The following is a 21083-nucleotide window of genomic DNA, read 5'->3' on the forward strand; positions in this document are numbered from 1 at the left end:
TACTTAGCTGAAAGGAACTTTCTATTTATGGTATTAGAACTTTGATTATTGACCAGCAGAACATTCTGGGAGCCAGAAATTTTCTTTCCCAGAACATCCTAGCTTTTATTCTTTACTAACTAATATATAATTAGAATTAAGAGCGGCACAGTGGCTCAGTGGTTAGCACTGTCACCTCAAAGAAGTTGCAGATTCGTGTCCCGGCTGGGCCAGTTGGCAATTCTAGTGTGGAGTTTGCATGTTCTCCCCGTGTTTTGCGTGGGTTTACTCCAGGTGCTCTGGTTTTCCCCACAGTCCAAAGACATGTGCTATAGGTGAACTGAATAAACGAATTTGGTGTGTATGAGTGTGTGTGTATGTGAGAGTGCATGAGTGTTTCCCAGTACTGGTTTGCAGCTGGAAGGCCATCCGCTCAGTAAAACATATACTGGAATAGTTGGTGGTTTATTCCGCTGTGGTGACCCCTGATTAATAAGGGGACTAAGCCGAAAATAAAATAAATAAATGAATGTTGTGGTGTGTTTTGTGTTGTTTTGTTGTGTTTTGTCTTGCGTTTGCCGTCTTGTTTTTTGTGTTCTGTTTTATTTGTTTTGTTGTAATTTGTGTGTATTTTGTGTTGTCTTTGTAGTGGTTTGTCTTGTGTTGAACATCATTATTAGTTTATTACTTTAAGGAGGATTTTTTTTAAATAGTATTGTTTGTCAGAAAAATTGGTAGGCTAAAGTGTAGAAATGACAAAAAATTCACAACGAGAAAATCTATTAGATTAAACAAGTATGCTTTAACAATTGAAACCAAGGTGATATTTCACCTGAACACACACACACAGACGCACAAACACAATGAGAGAAATAATGAGAGAAAAACTTAAGCTCTCTTAATCTGCCTTTTATATGGTTATACTCTATAGTTTATATGCTTATGATGTTTCATCCTCCTAGCACAGTTCTATCATTGTCAGAATATAGAATATAAAAATATATAATACAGAATTTAAAACAATAAACATGAAACCCAATTTGGCAGATGTGCAGTTCTGTTATGATGCGCTAGAGAGAAGCAGCGTCCTGTCCGAAGTGCCATTCAGCACACGAAGAAGCGGACAGCCAGTGACTCACAGGAGCCTTCATGACGACAACCTGACAGAATGGCGACCGCGGGAAATGAAGTGGCGTTTAAAAAGGTTTAATTCAACACATTTCTTTGTTAATGTCTTCTCGTCTTTAACAAACAGTTCATTAAACGATAGCAAGTTTAATATTCTAGGGTCATTGACGTATTTCGTATGCTTTCGTTCCTGTTTGTAACGTCTAACATTCGTCTGTTTTTGTTTTTCAGGAAACTGTTGCTAAGCTGTTGAGTCGCTCTTTCAGAGAGGACAAAACCAGAGGTGAGTTCAGGAGATAAACAAACACACACACACACGCGCACGCACGATTGTTATTGTTTTGATGCATGAAACCCCATTTTTGACATTTTGAATTATCTTTCTATGACAAACTGTTGTTGTTGTTATTATTATTTTAGTCAGCGTTATATTGATTTTAGTGTCTTTAAAAGCTGTTGTAATATAAGTTTTAAAAAATGTCTATCATTTAGGCTACTGGCCTAACGTTAGAGCAACAGAGGTAAAGTTGGTTTTATATTCGGATATTCAGACTTTCTGCTGAATATCATTTCAGAAAAGTATTATTTGCAAATTATAAATAGGGAAATCATATTAGCAGCAAATGATAATCAAAGTACAGCATTGTTCACAGTGAATTAGATAGTGTTAATGTTGTTTTTAAGTCACACTTGCATCCTAATTCCGTTCAAATATTCAAAGTAACATGGTAAACGATATAGAGACTTCTAAATGAACGAATGTGCGAATATAAAACCAACTTTTCCTCTGTGGTTCCCAACTTTTTTTTAAACTTAAGACCCCCTTTTCCCTCTAAAAAAATATTGTAAGGCCCCCCTCCACATTTAATGATATTATCGCTCGTAAAAGTTTGCAGTAGGTTTGACAAAAAAAGTTGTTTTCAAAGTTATAACAATTACATGTCTATCTGGACAACTTGATTCTGATTGGTCAGTCGCAACATTCCAAGCTATGTTATTGCGAGATAACAATTACTGTATAACACAGGCTCATCCAGGAAATTTCAATCACCTTCACGTCAGTAAATGTGTTTAAATCTATACACTTACTAAGTATCTGTTTTTGTCTGTTTGACACCATCATGTGAATGAATAATGCATAGGCTAGTATAAGCTTTATTCAGCCAATTTTGTTTCTGTCAGCTTTGTGTTTTTGGCACCATCTTGTGACTAAATAATAAATTTAGTCATCAGCTGTTTTTATTTCTGTCAGCTTTGTATTTAAATAAGTAATAAACTATTATGACTCAGAACAATATTTTGTGTCTAGTTTTTGTTTTGTGGCAAGTAGCCATGTAATAAGCAGTATAAAGTACATACAGGACGTTTTTTATTTCACGGAATAAAGCTCTTCAGTCTAATATAACAGTGCTCCGCTTCACGACGGACTGCCGATAAACCTGCCAAGCTTTATTCTGCGATAACAACCTGCTGGATGTTTTTATCCCTAACTTAAAGTGTGCTGGCTCCTTCATCCTCTGCCAGATGATGGTCTGCAGGATCTCCACATTCAGCTGTAACCTTTTTCTTCCACAGTCAGTAGTGATGCTGTCGTCCTCGTGGCGGAGATGTTGAAAGTGTTTGTTGAAGGTAAGATGAGCTTCACCTGGACTGGCTCTGTGTGCATTATAGTACAGTGCAGTGTAATGTTTCTCTCATTGATATGATGATGATTGTTTTGTACAGAAGCGACACGGCGAGCGATCAAACAGGCCAGCAGCGAGGACTGTGACACAGTTACTATTGAGCACTTTGAAAAGATCCTGCCGCAGTTGGTGAGCTTCATCTGTTTCTGCTTGAGTTTAAGGTTGTCTGTCATTCTTTTTAACATCTTTGTTGTGAGTTTACAATAACATCAGGGTGTCTGCGGGGTCTTGAAAAGTATTAAAAGTTGATAAATCAATTATGAGAAAATTAAGGCCCTTAAATGTTATTAAAAGGTCTTAATTGCGTTTTTACGAGGTCTTAAAGTTTGTTCAAGCTCCAAAACAGCATACATATATTTATTTTCCTCCTAATATTAACAACGGCGTGCTCGATCCACGTGATTGGTTCGGTCTAGGGCGTGTCCGGCCAAGCTCCTCCATCCGGGTGATGTCACAAAATTTGCGACGAATGCGAAAAGGTGATGTGACGCTCTTCACATGTAGCGAAACAGACGCAATCACAGAGCTTGCGCTACGTGTTGTTGCGATATGTAGTTACATTTTTTGAGAGGTGTGTGTCAAGTTGGCGTCAGCCACAGTGAGGACTATAGCCCCTTTCACACATACAGACCTTTCTGGAAAATTGCCGGCAATTTTCCGGAAAGGTTGTATGTGTGAACAGGTCCTTTTTGAAAATACCGGTAATTTCGTTCTGGCTATTTTCCGGAAAGAGAAGTTGTAACATTACCGACAATTTGCCGGAATGCTGTGCTGTGTGAATGCAGAAGGAAGATTGCCGTAATAAGTGCGTGCACGTCTAGAACGTGCTGACGTGAGACGTCTGCTTTAGCCAAACACAACAGTCAGACGCATTTACGTCCGCGCGGTTTGTGAGAATAAAAGCCTTTGAATATTTTTCCAGACACATTTAGCTGCTAGAAGTTAGTCAGATAATGTTTATATGTTCTTCTTAATGCCAACTGTGTAAATAATCATCGATGAGATGCTTATGATAAGCCGTTGTTTGTTTACCTTCAAGCTTTGCGTGTGCCCGTGAAACAGCCTGTGAGCACCTGCATCTCGAAATGCGAAAGTGATCCTGCGAAAGTTGTTCACAATATTGATCATCCACAGAGTTTGTAATTTAGTCAAATGTTTACAAATACAAGCGCAGCCGTTTAAAGCTCATTTGTGGTAAATGATGTCAGAATTTGCCGGTATTTTGGAATGGATGTGTGAATGCTCTTTTCCGGAAAATTTCCGTAACGTCCTCGCCTGTGTGAACAGCGCTTTTTTGAATATACCGGTAAAGTCGTGCTGGAAATTTTCCAGATATTTACCGGTATCACTGTGTGAAAGGGGCTTATGTGACCACACGAAGGCTGCATCGGAGCCTACACGTGCGCTTGACGCAGAAGTATAATGCAGCGAAATGCGGCTATGGGGAAGTTCATTTTCAATGCCACAGAATAGCTAATCATGTGGTGTGTTTGTTGCTGTCTTTTTTTTCCTCATAATTGATACAAAAATTGTGGAGTTTGCATGTTCTCCCTGCGTTCACGTGGGTTTCCCCCACAGTCCAAAGACACGCGGTACAGGTGAATCAGGTAAGCTAAATTGTCTGTAGTCTATGAGTGTGTGTGTGGATGTTTCCCAGAGATGGGTTGCAGCTGGAAGGGAATCTGCTGCGTAAAAACTTGCTGAATAAGTTGGCGGTTCATTCTGCTGTGGCGACCCGGAATTAATAAAGGGACTAAGCCAACAAGAAAATTAATGAATGAATGATGCAATAACCTACGTCGCAATGTGGGACTCTATTTAAATTTTTAAACTCAGTGATTGGGTTTGTCCATATTTGACCCAACGTCAGGTCAATGTTTTGACATTTTGCGTATATCTCTTTATGGGTGACAATCGTATCCATAAATAGTGATAAAATATAATAAATCTTAAAATATTAGCTGTCAGTCAGCCACAGAGCTAATCTGGGCTACATCGTCATTCACATTATACTGAAGTGAACTAGCCTGAAGCAGTTTTGGTTTACTAGATCTTCATGTATGTTAATCTACATTGTAAAAATTGTTTAAAAATTTTGTGTGTGTGTGTATGTGTGTTTTTCCCAATAGTAAAACAATCATCATCTTATATTATCTTTTGTGTGTGATATTTTACAGCTTCTTGACTTTTAGTTAAGCAGAGGAGCCAGCAGATGGAGACACAAACCAGCTCTCTTCAACTGAACATCCTTGTCTTCTCTTCTTTTGGAAATGTAGCAATCGTATCAGTGTCTTTAATGGTGTGCATGTGTTAAATATATGACTAATAAAAAAAAAATATTATTATTAGAAGCATCTGACTTATGATTCTCCCTATCTTCATATACAGGGTTTCCATGCTCATGGGGTTATAAAAAAGTATATTACAGACACTGAAAATCAGGGAGTTTAATATCTGTTTTGTCCAAGTCATGGAACATCCAGAAATTTTGGTTTGTTCTTTTAGATTGTGCTTTTCCTGTGTTTTTTATCATGTTGTTTTGCCTGTTGTGGTTAGTCTATGTTTCACAGCCATTTTATTATTTTTCACGCTTGGCAATCAACAATCACATGCAGTCATCAGGCTGTACCTGTTAAAATACTGTCTGCGGATCTTTTTTGTCTGCTCAGTGCTTGACCAGATCCTTTTAGATTTTGCATAAAAATTCACAATTTTTGCTGCATAAAATGATGATTTTGGAGGGTGAATTCCTCAAAATTTGTAATATTTATGGCATTTCTTGTGTAAAATTACACATTACACACAAAACCATGCATAAATGGAAAACAATACATGAAACACACAATATGGAAAACTGTTTACAGTGTGGCCAAACACTTTGAGGGAAATCTGCATCTTGGAAATTCATTGGAGGTCAGGGATTTGGCTTAAGAGCGGGAACTAAGGCTGCACGATATTGGAAAAACTGATATTGCAATATTTAGTTTTCTGTGATCAATATTACAACATAAATATGATTTCACAAGATTATTTCTATTCCCTATGCGGTAAGAATTCCTAATCGGATGGAATCATTTGTAGTGGAGTGGATCTGCATAAAGTATACATTTTTATACAAAATAAAATGTATTAAAGCACAGATGAAAACAACATCAATATAAACATGAAATGCTTTATGGTTTTCAGTTGGATTTTAAGGTGGCGCAGTGGGAAGCGCTATCGCCTCACAGCAAGATGGTTGCTGATTCGAGCCTCAGCTTGGTCAGTTGGCATTTCTGTGTGGAGTTTGCATGTTCTCCCCGCGTTTGTGTGGGTTTCATTCAAAGACAAGTGGCCATAGTGCGTGTTTGTGTGAATAAGAATGTTTCCCAGTGATGGGTTGCAGCTGGAAAGGCACCTGCTGCGAAAAACATGCTGGATAAGTTGGCGGTTCATTCCGCTGTGGAACCCCCTAATTAATAAAAGGACTAAGCCGAAAAGAAAATGAATGAGTCGTGTTTTAACAGTATTAAATTATCTAAAGTCCATAATCAAATCAAAAACAAACACGGTCTTATTGTATTAAATATATAAACAGCATTTACACAACCAGAATTACAGTCAAAGGTCTTGAAAAGCATCTAAATAAAATATATTCTTATTATTAGATTAGTGTTCAACTTATCAAGAACTAAACAAATCACATGTTCTGAACTGTGCTTTAGGGTTAATTAAAATCCCAACTTGACATATGATGGATTGATGATATGCAGAAGGATTTTTCATTTTCAGCAACCCAGTTTAATCGCTTCCGGTGAACTGTATGCCGTTACAAAATCACCACGTTAAAGGTCTTTTCTTTAAGAATCAATTATCTTCACTGCTTGAATGATATACCATTAAAAATGGGTCTCAGAATGTATAAAACACATTAAATTCCATTGTTCTGCTCCATGTCTATGAAATATGGACATTTATTTATGTGGAACTGCTGTACAGAAGTTATGATTTGGAATATAGATAGCAAAATTTAGCGGTTTTTATTTTAGCGGTTTCAGCCCCTAACCGGAAGTTTATCTGTTGCGGAAAAAACACTAGCTGTGCATATACCCTATTGCAGATATCAATGCTGAAACCATTAGAGGTCCGAAATTGCATACTTCCATACTATATAGTACACAAAAAAAGAAAAAAAGTATGCGAGTCGAGTAGTATGTCCGAATTTGTAAAACAGTATGTGAGAACTACCCAGATGAGCTACTACTTCTGGTGAGATTCTGAAGTGTGCATACGCCGCTACACTGTCCCATTATGCACCGCGAGAGACCTAATGAATGGGAGTGAAGCAACACCACTGATGCATGTAGCTCATGTGATCATGACAAAATGGCAAACGTAGTATGTCAGAATTCTGTTCATTCTACTCACACACATAGGGCCTTATCATACACCCGGCGCAATGTGGCGCAAGCCACAACGCAATACTTGTTTGGTAGTTTCAGCTTGGCGCAAGAGTCGTTTTGAGGCGTTGCGCTATACGCTGTTTAAATAGAAGATGCATTAGCACTCATATGTGCGTCCTTAGGCGTTCTGGTCTAAAAAGGGAGGCGTTCTAAGGCGGACCGCTGGCGCGTTGCTATTTTGAGAAACTATAATAGATTTTTCATTAGACCAAAACTAACCCGGTCTAAACTCCGGCGCAGAGTTGTGCCTCGCTTACGCACTGCTTAATACACACAAGAGAGCAATAGGCAAATATCTTTACATATGAAAAAAATTTAAATATTACGGATATATATAGGATATAATAAGAATTGATATAGGATATAAATATAAAGGATTAAAATATTACAAAACATATTATTTTCTAGCCTACATAAATATGAAAAATCACTGCTTTTATGTCTTCTTCATCTCGGGAGGCTTTTTCAGTTCATTCAAAACAATTTGCTTTTGTATAATGTTATTATTATTAGCAGTATTATTTATTATATCCATATTTATATTTGTTTTATTAAAAACAAGCTTAGATTTGCCCACCTGTCAGGTTTTAGACCATATGGGGCACAGCATGTGTTTTAGGATATAACTCAGGTTTTTGAACACACTTCGTTATTATTGTTCATTATTCGTTTGCTGGAAATTAGAACTGAATTTAGAAATAGTTTTGAAACGAATATTTGCGCTTAACAAACGCAATTAATAATTTATAGACTAATTGATGTCTGTGCGTAAAGGTTTCCCTATCCAAGAGCGAAAGTGAAAGTAGATCCATTATCTCTTATTCTCACGCAGTAGATGCTCTGTTTAACATTTTTCTGTTAAAAAACTGTCAACTGTTAACTGTTTGCTTGTGAAATGCTCAGTTTTTCCACTTAGACTTACTTTACGTCCTGTAAATAGCGAATACGCTTATGGCGCGACGCAGCTGGCTCTTAAAGGGAATGGGAGATGAGACTCTAATTGGTTTATTCTCAAAACACACCAATAACTCATTAAGAAAATAAGCTCAACCCTTTTAGACCATGCGCCACGGTGCAAAGCGGATTTTCCCGTCCGTATATTAGCAAAAATGCGTTCTGACACGCCCTGAAAGCGTTTGCGCCCTGCGTTTTGCGCTCTGCGCATGGACCATCAAAATAGAGCCCCATAGTGTATAGAACACACATTTCTAATGGTCGAATAGTAAATTCAAATGCAGTACCTACTAAGTAGTAGACATATATTGTGCAGCTTTAGCAGGAACTCTGTTCAGTAGTGTAGATGTTTGCAGTAAGCAGGGCTCTCTGTAAAGACTGTCTGATTGCAATGCCTGCTGGGTAACAGCGCTGTTATTGCCTCCTGGTAAAGCGGTCTGCAGTCTCACCCCAAGGCTCTGTGGGCCACCTGTGCTCCGCTCAGCGGCAGGTGCTTCCAGCATGCTTCGGCCCGCTCCCCCATCAAAGCCTCTTGAAGCAGTTGGAATTGATTAAAGTAATAAGGCGGGCAGCAAAGACCCTCAGATGATGACAAGTGGCAGGAAAAAGAAGCACCCCCCCACCCCCTCCGGCCACTTTGAAGTTCCCCTTCCCCTCGCTGTCCCGCCATGCGCTGCGGTTGAAGGTGTCACGGAGGTGAGAGGGCACGGGGCGAGGAATGTGTGCGCGGAGAGAGCGTCAGCCTGTTAAAATTACTGCGACCACACGCGCTGCTCTTCCAGTTTTAGTGCAAGCATAACAAAACAAATTGGACGCGCGGAACATGACACAGGAAGAGAGGGGTGTAATTTTGAGGGTAAATAAACAAGACTTTGGAGTCACTCAAGGGGGGGGCTCCCGGTCTTTCATCAGGGCGGATGGAGAAAGCGCTTGGCTCTGATCATTGAGCGAGTCCAGCCTGCGCCGCCAGAGAGTTTCCAGTAGGGATGTTGAGGTGTTTGCTTGTGTGGATTTGTTTTGGGGTAAGCAAAGGACGATGCGAGATCAACACGCTGGATTTGGGTTGATCCTGTAGTTACGAGCAACAGCAGCAAAACACCTGTTAAATATCCAAAATACCTGTTGGATACAACTCTGCTTGCTTAAAGTTGACCTATTGTGCAAAAGTCACTTTTATAAGGGGTTTATTTACAGTTGTTTGACAATAGTCAGTGATATAACAAGCTTCTGGTGAAAATGGTGAAAATGTATTACAATGGTGAAAATGTATTACAATTTAATGTAGTTTGGTTAAAGAACCTAGGTTCCACTTCATTTTCATTATCACTATACCAGCAGAGCAGAAGACAAGTCTTGCAAATGTGTAAACCCTTTCTCATTGGGTTGGCACATTTTCCCCACCATTCAAGCAGTCCAAACTCCATTGTTTTAGCTTTGGTTACCAAACAGAAACCCTCTATTCCTAACCATTAGACACTACCAAGATTAGTATGAATTCACTGAAGTTTGACATTCCTTCACACAAATCTTCAATTAGCAATATATCTGCAAACATTAAAAACAGTGTAAGGTCCGTGTTGTTCTGTGCCAGCTTGGATGGAGGAGGTCAATAGTGGCCTATACTCCCAATAGATTTGACTGTATATTGTTTTACACGTGTTTTCTCTAATATTTACAGTATTTTATTACTTTAGTCTGTTTTTTTACAGTATTTCAGTTTTCAGCCACAGTTTGAAAAATGTCATGAAATTAATATAAATTTAATCAAAGCATTTCTTATTCTGGATCCAATTTTTTTGCAAAAAGGCAAATTTGACAGCCCAAATAGAAAGACAACAAATGACATTGGCAATAGGCTAAAATGACAAGCAATGGTGCACTGATTCACACTGAGTTTGTTGTATTTTGTATTTTGTTGTCCATTGTGTAATGATTAATTGAAAGAGCTCATATACTTGTTAGCAAGTTGTGTTGTTTGAAGGTAAAACTAGCTTTTGTTGCATATTTTAAATGTTTTGACACGGTATGTGCGTTTTACAAGCAAAATGTGTCATTTTGGCCTTGAGTGCCGCTGTTTCGGCCTGTTTGTTAACTGTTTTGAAAATATGGAGTTTCAGTCGACGGCTGCATCAAAGCAATCAAGAAAAACTGTATTCAAATACACTTTTTCCCTTTTGTACGTGTCATCAGAGGGGGAAAGCCCAGTCCATTAGCAGTGGTGTAAAGTAACTAATTACAAATACTCAAATGACTGTAATCGAGTAGTTTTTCTCAGGAATTGTAATGTACTGAGTAGTTTTATAAAAAGTAATTTACTTAAAAGTAAGTTTTTAAAAGTAAGTACTTTTACTCCACTACTTTCCTTCAACCTGCAGTCACTACTTTATTATTTCTTGTCTATGGGGGTTATTAAAATCAGTCCTGCGATTCCTGTTCAATCAAAGGTAAATCACATCATAATGAACTCCCTCAAAACATGGGTGATTTATAATTGCAGCAAACTGTTTGGAAGCTTTAAAAGTGTCCAAGAAGATGTTTAAAGTCTTTACACGCGTTGACCCAGACTGTTTGGATGCATGTCACTGATGAAAAGATAACGGATGTTTACTGTATGATGACCGAAAGGGCCTTAAACACCCACCAGGCACAAGACAACAACTTGACGTCAGATGAGACGTTGACATCGTGGGGATGTCGCATTTTGTTGGGAAATGAAAATCGTTTTTAACGTCAGAACTCAACATTAGGCCTACGTCAATGTCCAACGTACAACCGAAAATCAACCAAATATCAATGTCTAATGATGTTACAGTTTGAGGTTGTGTGGACATTACCACTATCAGATGTTGGATGTTGGTTGCTATAGCTGCCAAATAAATGTCAATATATGACATCAATATGATTTTGGTTTAAGATGTTGGCTTGATGTTGGATTTTGGTAATTTTCTAACAACCTTAAATCGACCAAATGTCAACGTCATTTGACGTCATTATTGGACATCAAAATAACATTGTCCTTAGACGCTGGCAAGACATTGAATTTTGGTCACCTGACATCAAAAACCTAAATCGAACCTAATATTAACATCTTTTGATGTTGTTTGCCTGCTGGGCAATAACTAAATGGACTACAGAATGTTACGTTTACACATCTACAAACTAGATGTAAATGCATCAGCTTTTCACAGCGTAATACTCACTACTCATGAGTACTTTTAAAAGGGCTACTTTTTACGCATACTGTGAGTAATGTTTACAACAGATACTTTTACTCCACTCGCACTACATTTTTAGACAAGTAATGGTACTTTTACTTAAGTATGATTTTCCAGTACTCTTTACACCACTGTCCATTAGGGACGATCTTTCCCTCATTAGCATAGTATATTAAGTCTTATTTTGGAATCTGCCACTATGCTGACACACGGGCGTTTGTAGCTCCGCCCTCTTTTAAAAAGAGCACAATCTCGTTTGAATTTAAAGTGACAGTCACCAAAACGACACGGTGATGATCAAAGGGGCAGTTTCAAAGTTAGAAAACATTAGTGTGGTATTTTTAGCTGGAACTTCACATATACACTCTGGGGACACCAGAGACTTAGTTTACATCTTGTAAAAAGGGGCATAATAGGCCCCCTTCAAATCAAGGTTCTGATTTACAGGGTAGTCTAAATTATTTTCCTCTGGGTGCTCCGGTTTGCCCGACAGTCCAAAGACATGCGCTATAGGTGAATTGGATGAACAAAAGCGGCTGTGGTGAATGTGAGAGTGTATAGGTGTTTCCAAGTACTGGGTTGTCGCTGGACGGGCATCGGCTGCGTAAAACATATGCTGGAATAGTTCATTTTGCTGTTGCAACCCCTGATAAATAAAAGGGCTAAGCCAAAGGAAATGAACACCTGCATTTTTCGTCATCCATATGTTACTGGATTGACAACAAATCTTAATACCAGCATAAGAGCTTGTCAGAGCCTTCATAATTTTCTGTATTTTATCTTCTAGAATTATTATATTCAATTTGAGAAGCTCCATCATATGAGTGTCTGAGAATGCAACTATTGCCTCAGAAGAAAACAAAGCCTTAAAGTTGGAAATCATTAAAGGAGTCCATCAGTACATACTTAAGCGGCTTATTTACTATTTTTGAAGAACTGATCAATTTAATAGCAAAAAACATCTTTGTTTAATTATCTTGGGTGGTTCTTGTCCTTCAAGAAAAGCTGTGCTTGTTTGTGTGAGTCATTTGGGAGTCGTTTCAAACAAGCGATTACTCTGAAGGTCTTAGTGTTAATTATGTAGAATTAAAAACAAATTTCTCATTCCGTTGCAAGATCTTGCTCACCGTCACTTTTATTTTCCTCACTATTTAATGCAATTGATGTTTATTAATTTGCTTGGATTTATCACTTTGCACATCTTCATGTACAATTGAAGTCAGAATTATTAGCCCTCCTCAATTATTATCCCCGTTTATTTTTCTATTTAACAGAAATACCAGCCTGATCTCACGAGAAAACGTAAGTATTTTACGTTTTGCCAGTTTAGTGGCTAATTCGTACGAATTCGTACGAGTTCAGTCGTACGAAATGGTACGATTTTAAAAAGGAGGCGTGGCACCTAACCCCACCCCTTACCCCAATCGTCATTGGGGGATGAGCAAATCGTACTAAATTGTACGAATTAGATTGTACGAATTCATACGAATTAGCCACTAAATGAAAAAGTTATGAATTGCCATGAGATTTTGTTGGAAATACTTTTTAAACACATTTCTAAACATAATCGTTTTAATGACTCATTTCTAATAACTAGTTTATTTTATCTTTGCCATGATGACAGTAAACAATATTTGACTAGATATTTTTCAAGATACTAGTATTCAGCTTATAGTGATATTTACAGGCTTAACTTGGTTTATTAGGCAAGTTATGGTAATTAGGCAAGTCATTGTATAGTGATGGTTTGTTCTGTAGGCATTAGACAATTAATATTGCTTAAGGGGGCTAATAATATTGACCTTAAAATGGTTTATAAAAAAATTAAACCTGCTTTTATTCTAGCCTGATTAGGGTAAAATTTAAGACCGGTTACTCACTGAAGTTAAGCAGGGCTCAGCCTGGGGTGCGTTTCTGAAAACCATCGTTATCCAACTAAGGTTGCAAGTTAGGTTGTTACAAACATAGTTTGTTGATTTGGCATTTCCCAATTTCATTCATTTGGAACATTTGCAAACTGCATCGCAGACTTGCACGCTTGCAACTAGAGCTGTAGTTAAAAGCATAGTTACTGGCTGTTTTCTATTGCCAGTTATCTCCCCTGTGCCCTATTCATCTCTCTTAGGTGTAATTTGTTTTCAAAGGGGTTTTAGTTCAGTTTTAGCGATCTTCATATTGACAAATGCTCTCCCTTCGCAGTGCACTTTGAAAACATTTATGCCATTTTCGAACACAGCCGTGGCTCATGACGAAAGCTGTAGGTGACCTATTGTTTAAAAGTGGAATTAACATTACGTCTCCAAAGCTTGTGAAAACAAAAATATATAGCATACGTTAACGCTTTTAATTTATAAGAGGTTATTTATTAAAAAATGTATCAGTACTCTACTGTGTATGACATGGACCTGATGGTTAGAAGATTTCTGCAGTGGTTTGAATGTGTCAAATTGTAAAAGTAGACTTTTCACAAAAATCAAACAAAAATAAATAAACAATATCCTACTTAATCATAATAATAATAATGATTATTATTATAATTATTAAATATGATATGTGTCGTTTACGAAAACGAGTGCATGTTTTTACCAAACTAAAATTGGATATTTTTGCACAAAAAAATATGGGAATTTTTTTCTAAAGAACTAGTTACTACTTCTTCATTATGGCGTCATATTTTACGTTATAACTAACGTGGTTCAAAGAACTGTGGTTTTGGGAAACACTCTTCACTACATCGTTCTTTTCCCAAACGAACTATGTATAGCGTCTTACTATGATAGTTCATAAGTCATGTTGTTGTTTGGGAAACGCACCCCTGGTCAGTACCTGGATGGGAGACCACATGGGAAAATTAGCTTGCTGTTTGTGTTAGTGAGGCCAGCAGGAGGCGCTCAACCTGTGGTTTGTGTGAGTCCTAATGCCTCAGTATAGTGAAGGGGACAAAATACCATCACTGGGCGCCGTCTTTTGGATGAGACTGAGGTCCTGACTCTCTGTGGTCATTAAAAATGGCACTTCTCGGAAAGAGTAGGGCTGTAACCCCGGTGTCCTGGACAAATTTCCTTGATTGGCCCTTCTGATCATTCCCATTCACCAAATTAGCTCTATCATTGTTTCTCCACTCCACCTATAGATGGTGTGTGGTGAGTGCACAGGCGCTGTTGTCCTGTGGCTGCTGTCGCATCATCCAAGTGGCCATACACAATAAATGCGCTTTATAAATACATATTACTTACTTACTAGCCAAAATAAAACAAATAGGCTTTCTCCCGAATTAAACATATTATAGGAAATACTGTGAAAATATCCTTGTTCTGTTAAACATCATTTGGGTAATATTTGGGAAAAAAAATAAATTAAAAAATCACAGGAGCGCTCATAATTTTGACTTCAACTGTACGTAATTTGCGAGAACGTTCTGTATTTTCTGCATATATGATCATTGTAACTCCTTAGTGGAACAAATGACTTCTGAAGGCAGCATTATTAAACATTTGAAAGTAGTTAAGACAAGAATGGAGGGGTGGGTTGAAGGAGAGTAATGACCGAGGGCTTTTCTTGATCCGACATTAAAGACTGGGAGTGTCAACAGACCTTCCAGACACTTTGGAGAAGCTCTGGAGGGCTGAGCACTTTCCCTGCGAGACCCAGACTGATCCGTCTCCAATTCGGCAGTACAGCTTGGATGGCTCCGCGCACATAAGTCAGCAGGGCCTGTGGTTTGTAAGGCAGTCAATTACACATGATGCTATGGAGGCAGAAGTTACTGTGGCGTGGCATTTCCACTAGTCAGGAGATCAATCTTCTAGTGGCTCGATGGGATTTCTTTAGCAGAATTCCCTTTGATATGTTAGTAAATCTCATTGAAAGACACAACACAGACCTTGATCAGTCTGTCACTTCTAGCAAAAAATTAAATCTGGCTGATCCATTCAGTAGAAGCACTGTTGACATCATTAGAATGATGCTACTGTAATTATTAAGAAAAACATTTTCAAGTCCTTTCATTTCTCATTTACAGCATTGCGGTTCAACAAGAAAATCTGGCTTTGTTTAAATATTATCATAAATCCAGCAAAACATAATTTTGTTTTAGAGATGGCAGGCACTTTTTCCAGGGGTTTTAGTACAGAGTAATCGCTACTACATCATTGGGTAGGTGTGGCCTATTTTTGAATTTGCATTGGTCACGGATCATGCACAGATTTTGAAAATCTGTGATCAATCAGTGACTCTGCATAGTCTGAGGGCCTCGGGAAGAGTATCCCCAGGTGGAAATGGAGAATAAAGAGAATAATTAGCGTAGCTGCTGTTTATAGTGTATATAAACAGGATGCAGAAACCTGTGTGGAAACCCGCTAATGCCTAGTTCAGACTGCGTGATTTTAGCCCCGATTTTGGCTCGCCGACAGGTTTTGAGAAATCGCCGACAAATGCCTGAAATCACAGGCAAATCGCTGCTCGTGCACTAGAGTGACAATCACACAGTATGAACAATCAAAGACGCGATCTGAGAGAATCGCAGATGAGTCGCCGATGCCTGTGAGATATTTGGCATGCTAAATATCTGGAGCTGTCGGCGATTCAAATCATGCCGTGTGAATTGAGTTTTGACTGAAAATAACATCAGCGATCGCCTACAGCCAATGAGAGCAGCTTTCACTTGTGTGTGCGTGTGTGTATACCTGCTGCAGGCCAGCGGGAGGCTGGGGGAGAAGTTAAAAGCGCTCTTTTTCGGTTTATTTGGACCCACGAAATGGAGGAAAAACTAGTGGAGGTTTGACAGGACTCAGGAGCAACCGTGTCTGTTTGACATTACATACAGAAAGAAATTAGTTTATTATCAACGTTGAGGAGAAATGGCTAATTCCCTTTAAACCTAGGTGAGCAAACATGTACATGTTCTACCCCATTAAAGGCTTCTTTCTCATTATGTAGTTAATAACAAAAGACATACTACATGTTTTTGTCTGTGAGACGTAGTTTGGACGAAGTTGTCGGCGATTCTCCCTATAGTAAAGTCATGCAATGTGAATGTCCCTGTCGCCGATCCATCTTGCAGTGTAAACAAACCAGCGACGAAACGCAAGCCCAGATAGTCATGCAGTGTGAAAACATCTGTGACATGACTAGTTTGAAAATCATGCAGTCTGAACTCGGCATAAGTGATGCACTGAGTGTATGCTTTACTAAACAGATAGGTCTTTAATCTAGTTTTGAATTGGGAGAGTGTGTCTGAGGCTCGGACATTATCAGGAAGGCTATTCCAGAGTGTAGGAGCCATAAACAAGAAGGCTCTACCTCCTTTACTCGACTTTGCTATTCTAGGTACTACCAGAAGCCCTGAGTTTTGAGATCTTAAAGAGCGAGTTGGTTTGTAGCGAGACAGAAGATTGGTTAGAAAAACAGGAGCTAGATTATTTAGAGCCTTATATGTAAGAAGCAATATTTTTAATTCAATACGAAACTTTAACAGGCAACCAGTGTAAGGAGGATAAAATTGGGGTGATATGATCATATTTTCTAGACCTGGTAAGAACTCTGGCTGCTGCGTTTTGTACTAGCTGAAGTTTGTTAATAGAGGATGCTGGGCAGCCAGCAAACAGTGCATTACAGTAATCCAGCCTAGAAGTCATTAAAGCATGGACTAGCTTTCCTGCATCTGAGATGGATAGCATACCTCGTAATTTAGCAATATTTCTCAGATGAAAGAAAGCAGTTTTTGTGACATGGGATATATAATTTTCAAAGGTTAAATTGCTGTCTAATATGACACCCAGGTCTTTTATAGTAGAGCTAATGCTAACTTTGTATCCCTCTAATTGTAGATTGAGTTGCGAGATCTTCTGTGTACAGGATTTAAGCCCAATAAGTAATAATTCTGTTTTTTCTGAGTTTAATGCCTTACTACAACTTTTTTTAAATGTGTTGCAGGAATCAGAATTATAATACGAGTTTAATTTGGAAAATAAAATCAATAAAAGTCATGAGGAACACATTACAAGTCAAAGTAAATTTAGAAATCACTACTTTTTCTTTTTTTGCGTTTTTAATACTGTTCCAACTTTTTTATGATTTGGGGTTGTACTTTTAAATGTATTCTGAGGGTGCTTTCACACTTGGTTCAATTGCCTGGACCGTACACAAGTTTGATTTTCCACACTTGCCACTTTATCGGTTGGTTTGTGTTCACACCATCCTTTTTCCGTCTGAACCCCGTTCACTTACATCATCGAGCTGCTGTTGTGTGTACAGCTGTTGCTAGGTGATGGACACAAAAGCAAAACACCAAAATGGAAAGATGTCCACACATCGCAGTTGTTCTGCTTTTACTGAATCTTTTGGTTTTGGACATACAGAAAGCTACTCGCGTCCAGCTGCCGCAAAAATGTTATAAACGTTCAGAACATCACACAATGTATGCAGAAGCCGTTTATGGAGGAGACAAGCAGACATTACTGTGCTTGCCCTGGCTCAGTCCCGCTTGTCACCAAGGTACAGTACGTAATACACAGATACACGTACACACGAATAAACGTTATGAAAATGATAATTTGTAGTACTGTTTGCGGGTCACTTCCATTATTTGGTACGACTGCATTCCTACTAGAAGTGAACTAGACTAGAGTTCGCGTGAACTATACCCCAGATCACCTCTTTCAGGTGGACTCGGGTACGGTTCATGAGTGCACACCTGATTTCAGAAGACACATTCACACTAGCTAAACGTACTGTACTCTGACGTCAAACGAACCAGGGAAAGGACCAAAATCGCTAGTGTGAAAGCACCCTAGTAGGTCAGTATTTGTATGCCTCTTGATTTAAAAGACGACATGCTAAAGAAAGAAACAAGAAAACAATACGAGACATTTTAGCATGGACTCTCTGTAAAGAGCTGCGCATGTGGTGTGATGTCATAATGTAACAGAAGTCACTGTAAGACTGATGTCACTGAATACTTTATTTCTTTTCTATTCCCAGCTCTCATTATTAGGCTGCTTGCTTTAGTCATGAAATGTATCACACTCCGGGCCAACAATTGTTGTCTTTATTGGCAGCTCATGTGCTCAACATAATTTAAAAGAGAATGTAAAATAAATCAGCCATTTTAAGTGCTTCATAAAACTCGCAGTGTGTGCATAAAACAAGACAGACTGCTGTCAGATTTCCAGAAGTTGTAAAATTAGCTAGTTGAAGACCATATTCATACAGAGTCTAACACATTAGGGCTTTTCACACATTTAGTTTGTAACTCTTAGTCATTCTAAACCTGGGTACCTACAAGTCGTGTGTTATCTTGATTTGATTTGCTTTTTTACTGCTTATAATTTACTGTTAAAAATTAATCCTGTGGGTTTATCCGCTGAGGTTTGAGGATTCCCTAACCTTTGATTATTGTCTCTATTTGTCATTGACCCCTTTTCAAATGTTTACATTTGTAATATTCATATTGTTTGCCAGTTAAACCCTGCTCATGTGGAATTTTATAATTCTGAATTTACGTCTTATTACGAAGACAGCAAAGGTCACATATTGACTGTGTCTGTATGTATTGAGGCTACTTGAAGACTGAAATTAAAGTTTTTATCTCCAAGGCAACCAGGGGTTCCACAATATATATATATATGGGTAAACTGACAGTGGGCGGAGTTACACAAACCAAAACAAAGACGGGCATTCTGACACTGAACACACATTTTAACTATTAAACAAGCACTGGGCATGATTCTTATCTATGGAAGTTCCGATCAAGTCCAAATCATTGATGCTTGCTTACAGGGCAGCCACTGGCACTGCACCCTCTTACCTCCACCTGGTCCTGAAGGCCTTCATCCCCTCCAGGAGCCTCCGGTTGGGGAGTGGGCACCACCTTGTGTTGCCATCGAAGAAAGGCTATTTTTTATCTGCCAACACTCCCGTTTTTTCCGGGAGTCTCCTGTATGTCAGACCCATCTGTGGCCACCCTTTCATTTGGTTATTTTTCCCAGAAAACTCCCGTAATTTCAGCCATCCCCAGCCGGTCCTCAGCATTTTGGTACAGTCTGTATAACCCCTGGGTTGCCAACATGGGTATAGACAGTGGCCCGAAACACGCTTCATAGTAGTTACTAACACCACAGTACACAGTACCCAGTTCTCAACAGTGTTATTCAGACATCTCACTCCCGAACCTACCCAAACCAGTCTCCCGTATTTTCAGAAACAAATGTTGGCAGGTATAGGCTATAGATCCCAATCCAAAACCTTTTCATTCAATGTTCCACGCTGGTGGAATGATCTTCCCATTCTCACACGGACTGCGGATTCACTGGTATCCTTCAAATAACAACTAAAAACTCATCTCTTCCGAGAGCACCTGAGCCTTGGTCAATATTCCAGACATTTAAAGCCAGGAAATTAAATTTAAGAGAAAAAATTTCAAAGTGGCTAATTTGCTTATTTTTTTAACAATTTAGTTTGTTTATGTGTCCCTAAACCCCACCCCTAACACTATCTCTCATTAGGGAATGAGCAAATCATACTAAAATGCATGAATGGGACCCTACAAATTAAAGCTAAATAGCAGATAAGTTAAAAAGTTACGAATTGCTTCCATTTATTTTTAGCCATTTAAAACAGCTTGTTATACTGCTTGATGTTGCGAACTGGAATTTTCTTCAAATATTATTATAATTTTTATTGATTGTTATTGTAAAATAAGGTGAATAGGTAATGGGAATTCTTTTTATGGTCAATGAATGTCAGAGAATTTAACATTTGGCTTTGAGCAGGAACCCTAAAGGGACTGTTTGAACTATAAAGGCAAGACTCCTCTTCACTCTAATTGACACATATTTCCATTTAAATGGAAAAGGCGCAAGCTTGGCATTATAGTTTTTTTTTTTTTTTTTTGTCTACCAGTTTTTAAAGATGAATCCAGAACATCAAACACAACATTTTTGTCAAATGGTTCCATGTAGAACCGTATAGAGTTCTTGAAATGTTACTCCAATCTCATATTTTGTTATGAATAGGAATTTACCACTATGGCAAGAACCATTTGAGTCACTTTTGTGCTTTTCAGAGGTCAACAAGTCACACCTGGGAGCCCTGGAATATGTCTTTTCAGTGGGCCTTGTGAACAAAAAAGAACCAAATTATCTTTATCAAATAATCTATTGCTTTCCCCAAGTTCATCTTTAAAGAAGTATGCAGGAGCTTAAAGAGTTCTTTAAATGGCAGCTAAAGAACTGCTGAAGACACCATACTTTGTGTGTAAGATGGTCAAAAGAGAGATAAATAATTTAAGAAGTCTGTAAAAAAAAGTTTCTGAATGGCATAGTTTTTAATGATGATTTGGAAAGACCCACAAAAAGTGTTTCAAGGTAACGCCCAAAGAGAGAAGCTTGCCGTTGCCTTTTTGACCTGAGCGGGGGCACAATCAGCCTGGCCTCTGAGGGGCCTTCCTCCAACGGCTGGCTTTGCTTCGATGGGGAGCCTCAGGCTTTATGTTTGTGCTGATAAGAACATACCTGGCAGCTTCAAACAGTAGGGCACTTTGCTGGGATCACTGCTAAGTGCTTTTGGCGCTTGGCTGTTTGTCTGGGGCTGAGGTCGGACCTCTGCTGTGCTCTACCTATTGGCTGGTGTTCCTGAAGCCACGGGGGGCGGAAAAGACCCTTCCGGAACAAGCGAGGTGG

General features: G+C 38.7%; 1 protein-coding gene across 1 annotated transcript; it reads left to right on the top strand.

Annotated features, from left to right (window-relative positions):
* The first annotated feature begins 1054 nt into the window (after positions 1-1054).
* Positions 1055-5143, top strand: cenpx (centromere protein X). The gene is made up of 5 exons (NM_001303055.1): positions 1055-1183; positions 1339-1390; positions 2683-2736; positions 2833-2921; positions 4970-5143. The coding sequence occupies exons 1-5, from the start codon at positions 1148-1150 to the stop codon at positions 4982-4984; spliced, it is 246 nt and encodes an 81-aa protein (NP_001289984.1). The 5' UTR covers positions 1055-1147; the 3' UTR covers positions 4985-5143.
* The last annotated feature ends 15940 nt before the right edge of the window (positions 5144-21083 follow it).

The sequence above is a fragment of the Danio rerio genome, chromosome 3 (assembly GCF_049306965.1).
Source record: "Danio rerio strain Tuebingen ecotype United States chromosome 3, GRCz12tu, whole genome shotgun sequence".
NCBI lineage: Eukaryota > Metazoa > Chordata > Actinopteri > Cypriniformes > Danionidae > Danio > Danio rerio.

Coding starts and splice junctions, on each gene's coding strand:
- cenpx (NM_001303055.1), top strand. CDS start 1,148: ATGGCGACCGCGGGAAATGAAGTGGCGTTTAAAAAG. Junction 1,184..1,338: donor ATGAAGTGGCGTTTAAAAAG/GTTTAATTCAAC, acceptor TTTGTTTTTCAG/GAAACTGTTGCTAAGCTGTT. Junction 2,737..2,832: donor GTTGAAAGTGTTTGTTGAAG/GTAAGATGAGCT, acceptor TGTTTTGTACAG/AAGCGACACGGCGAGCGATC.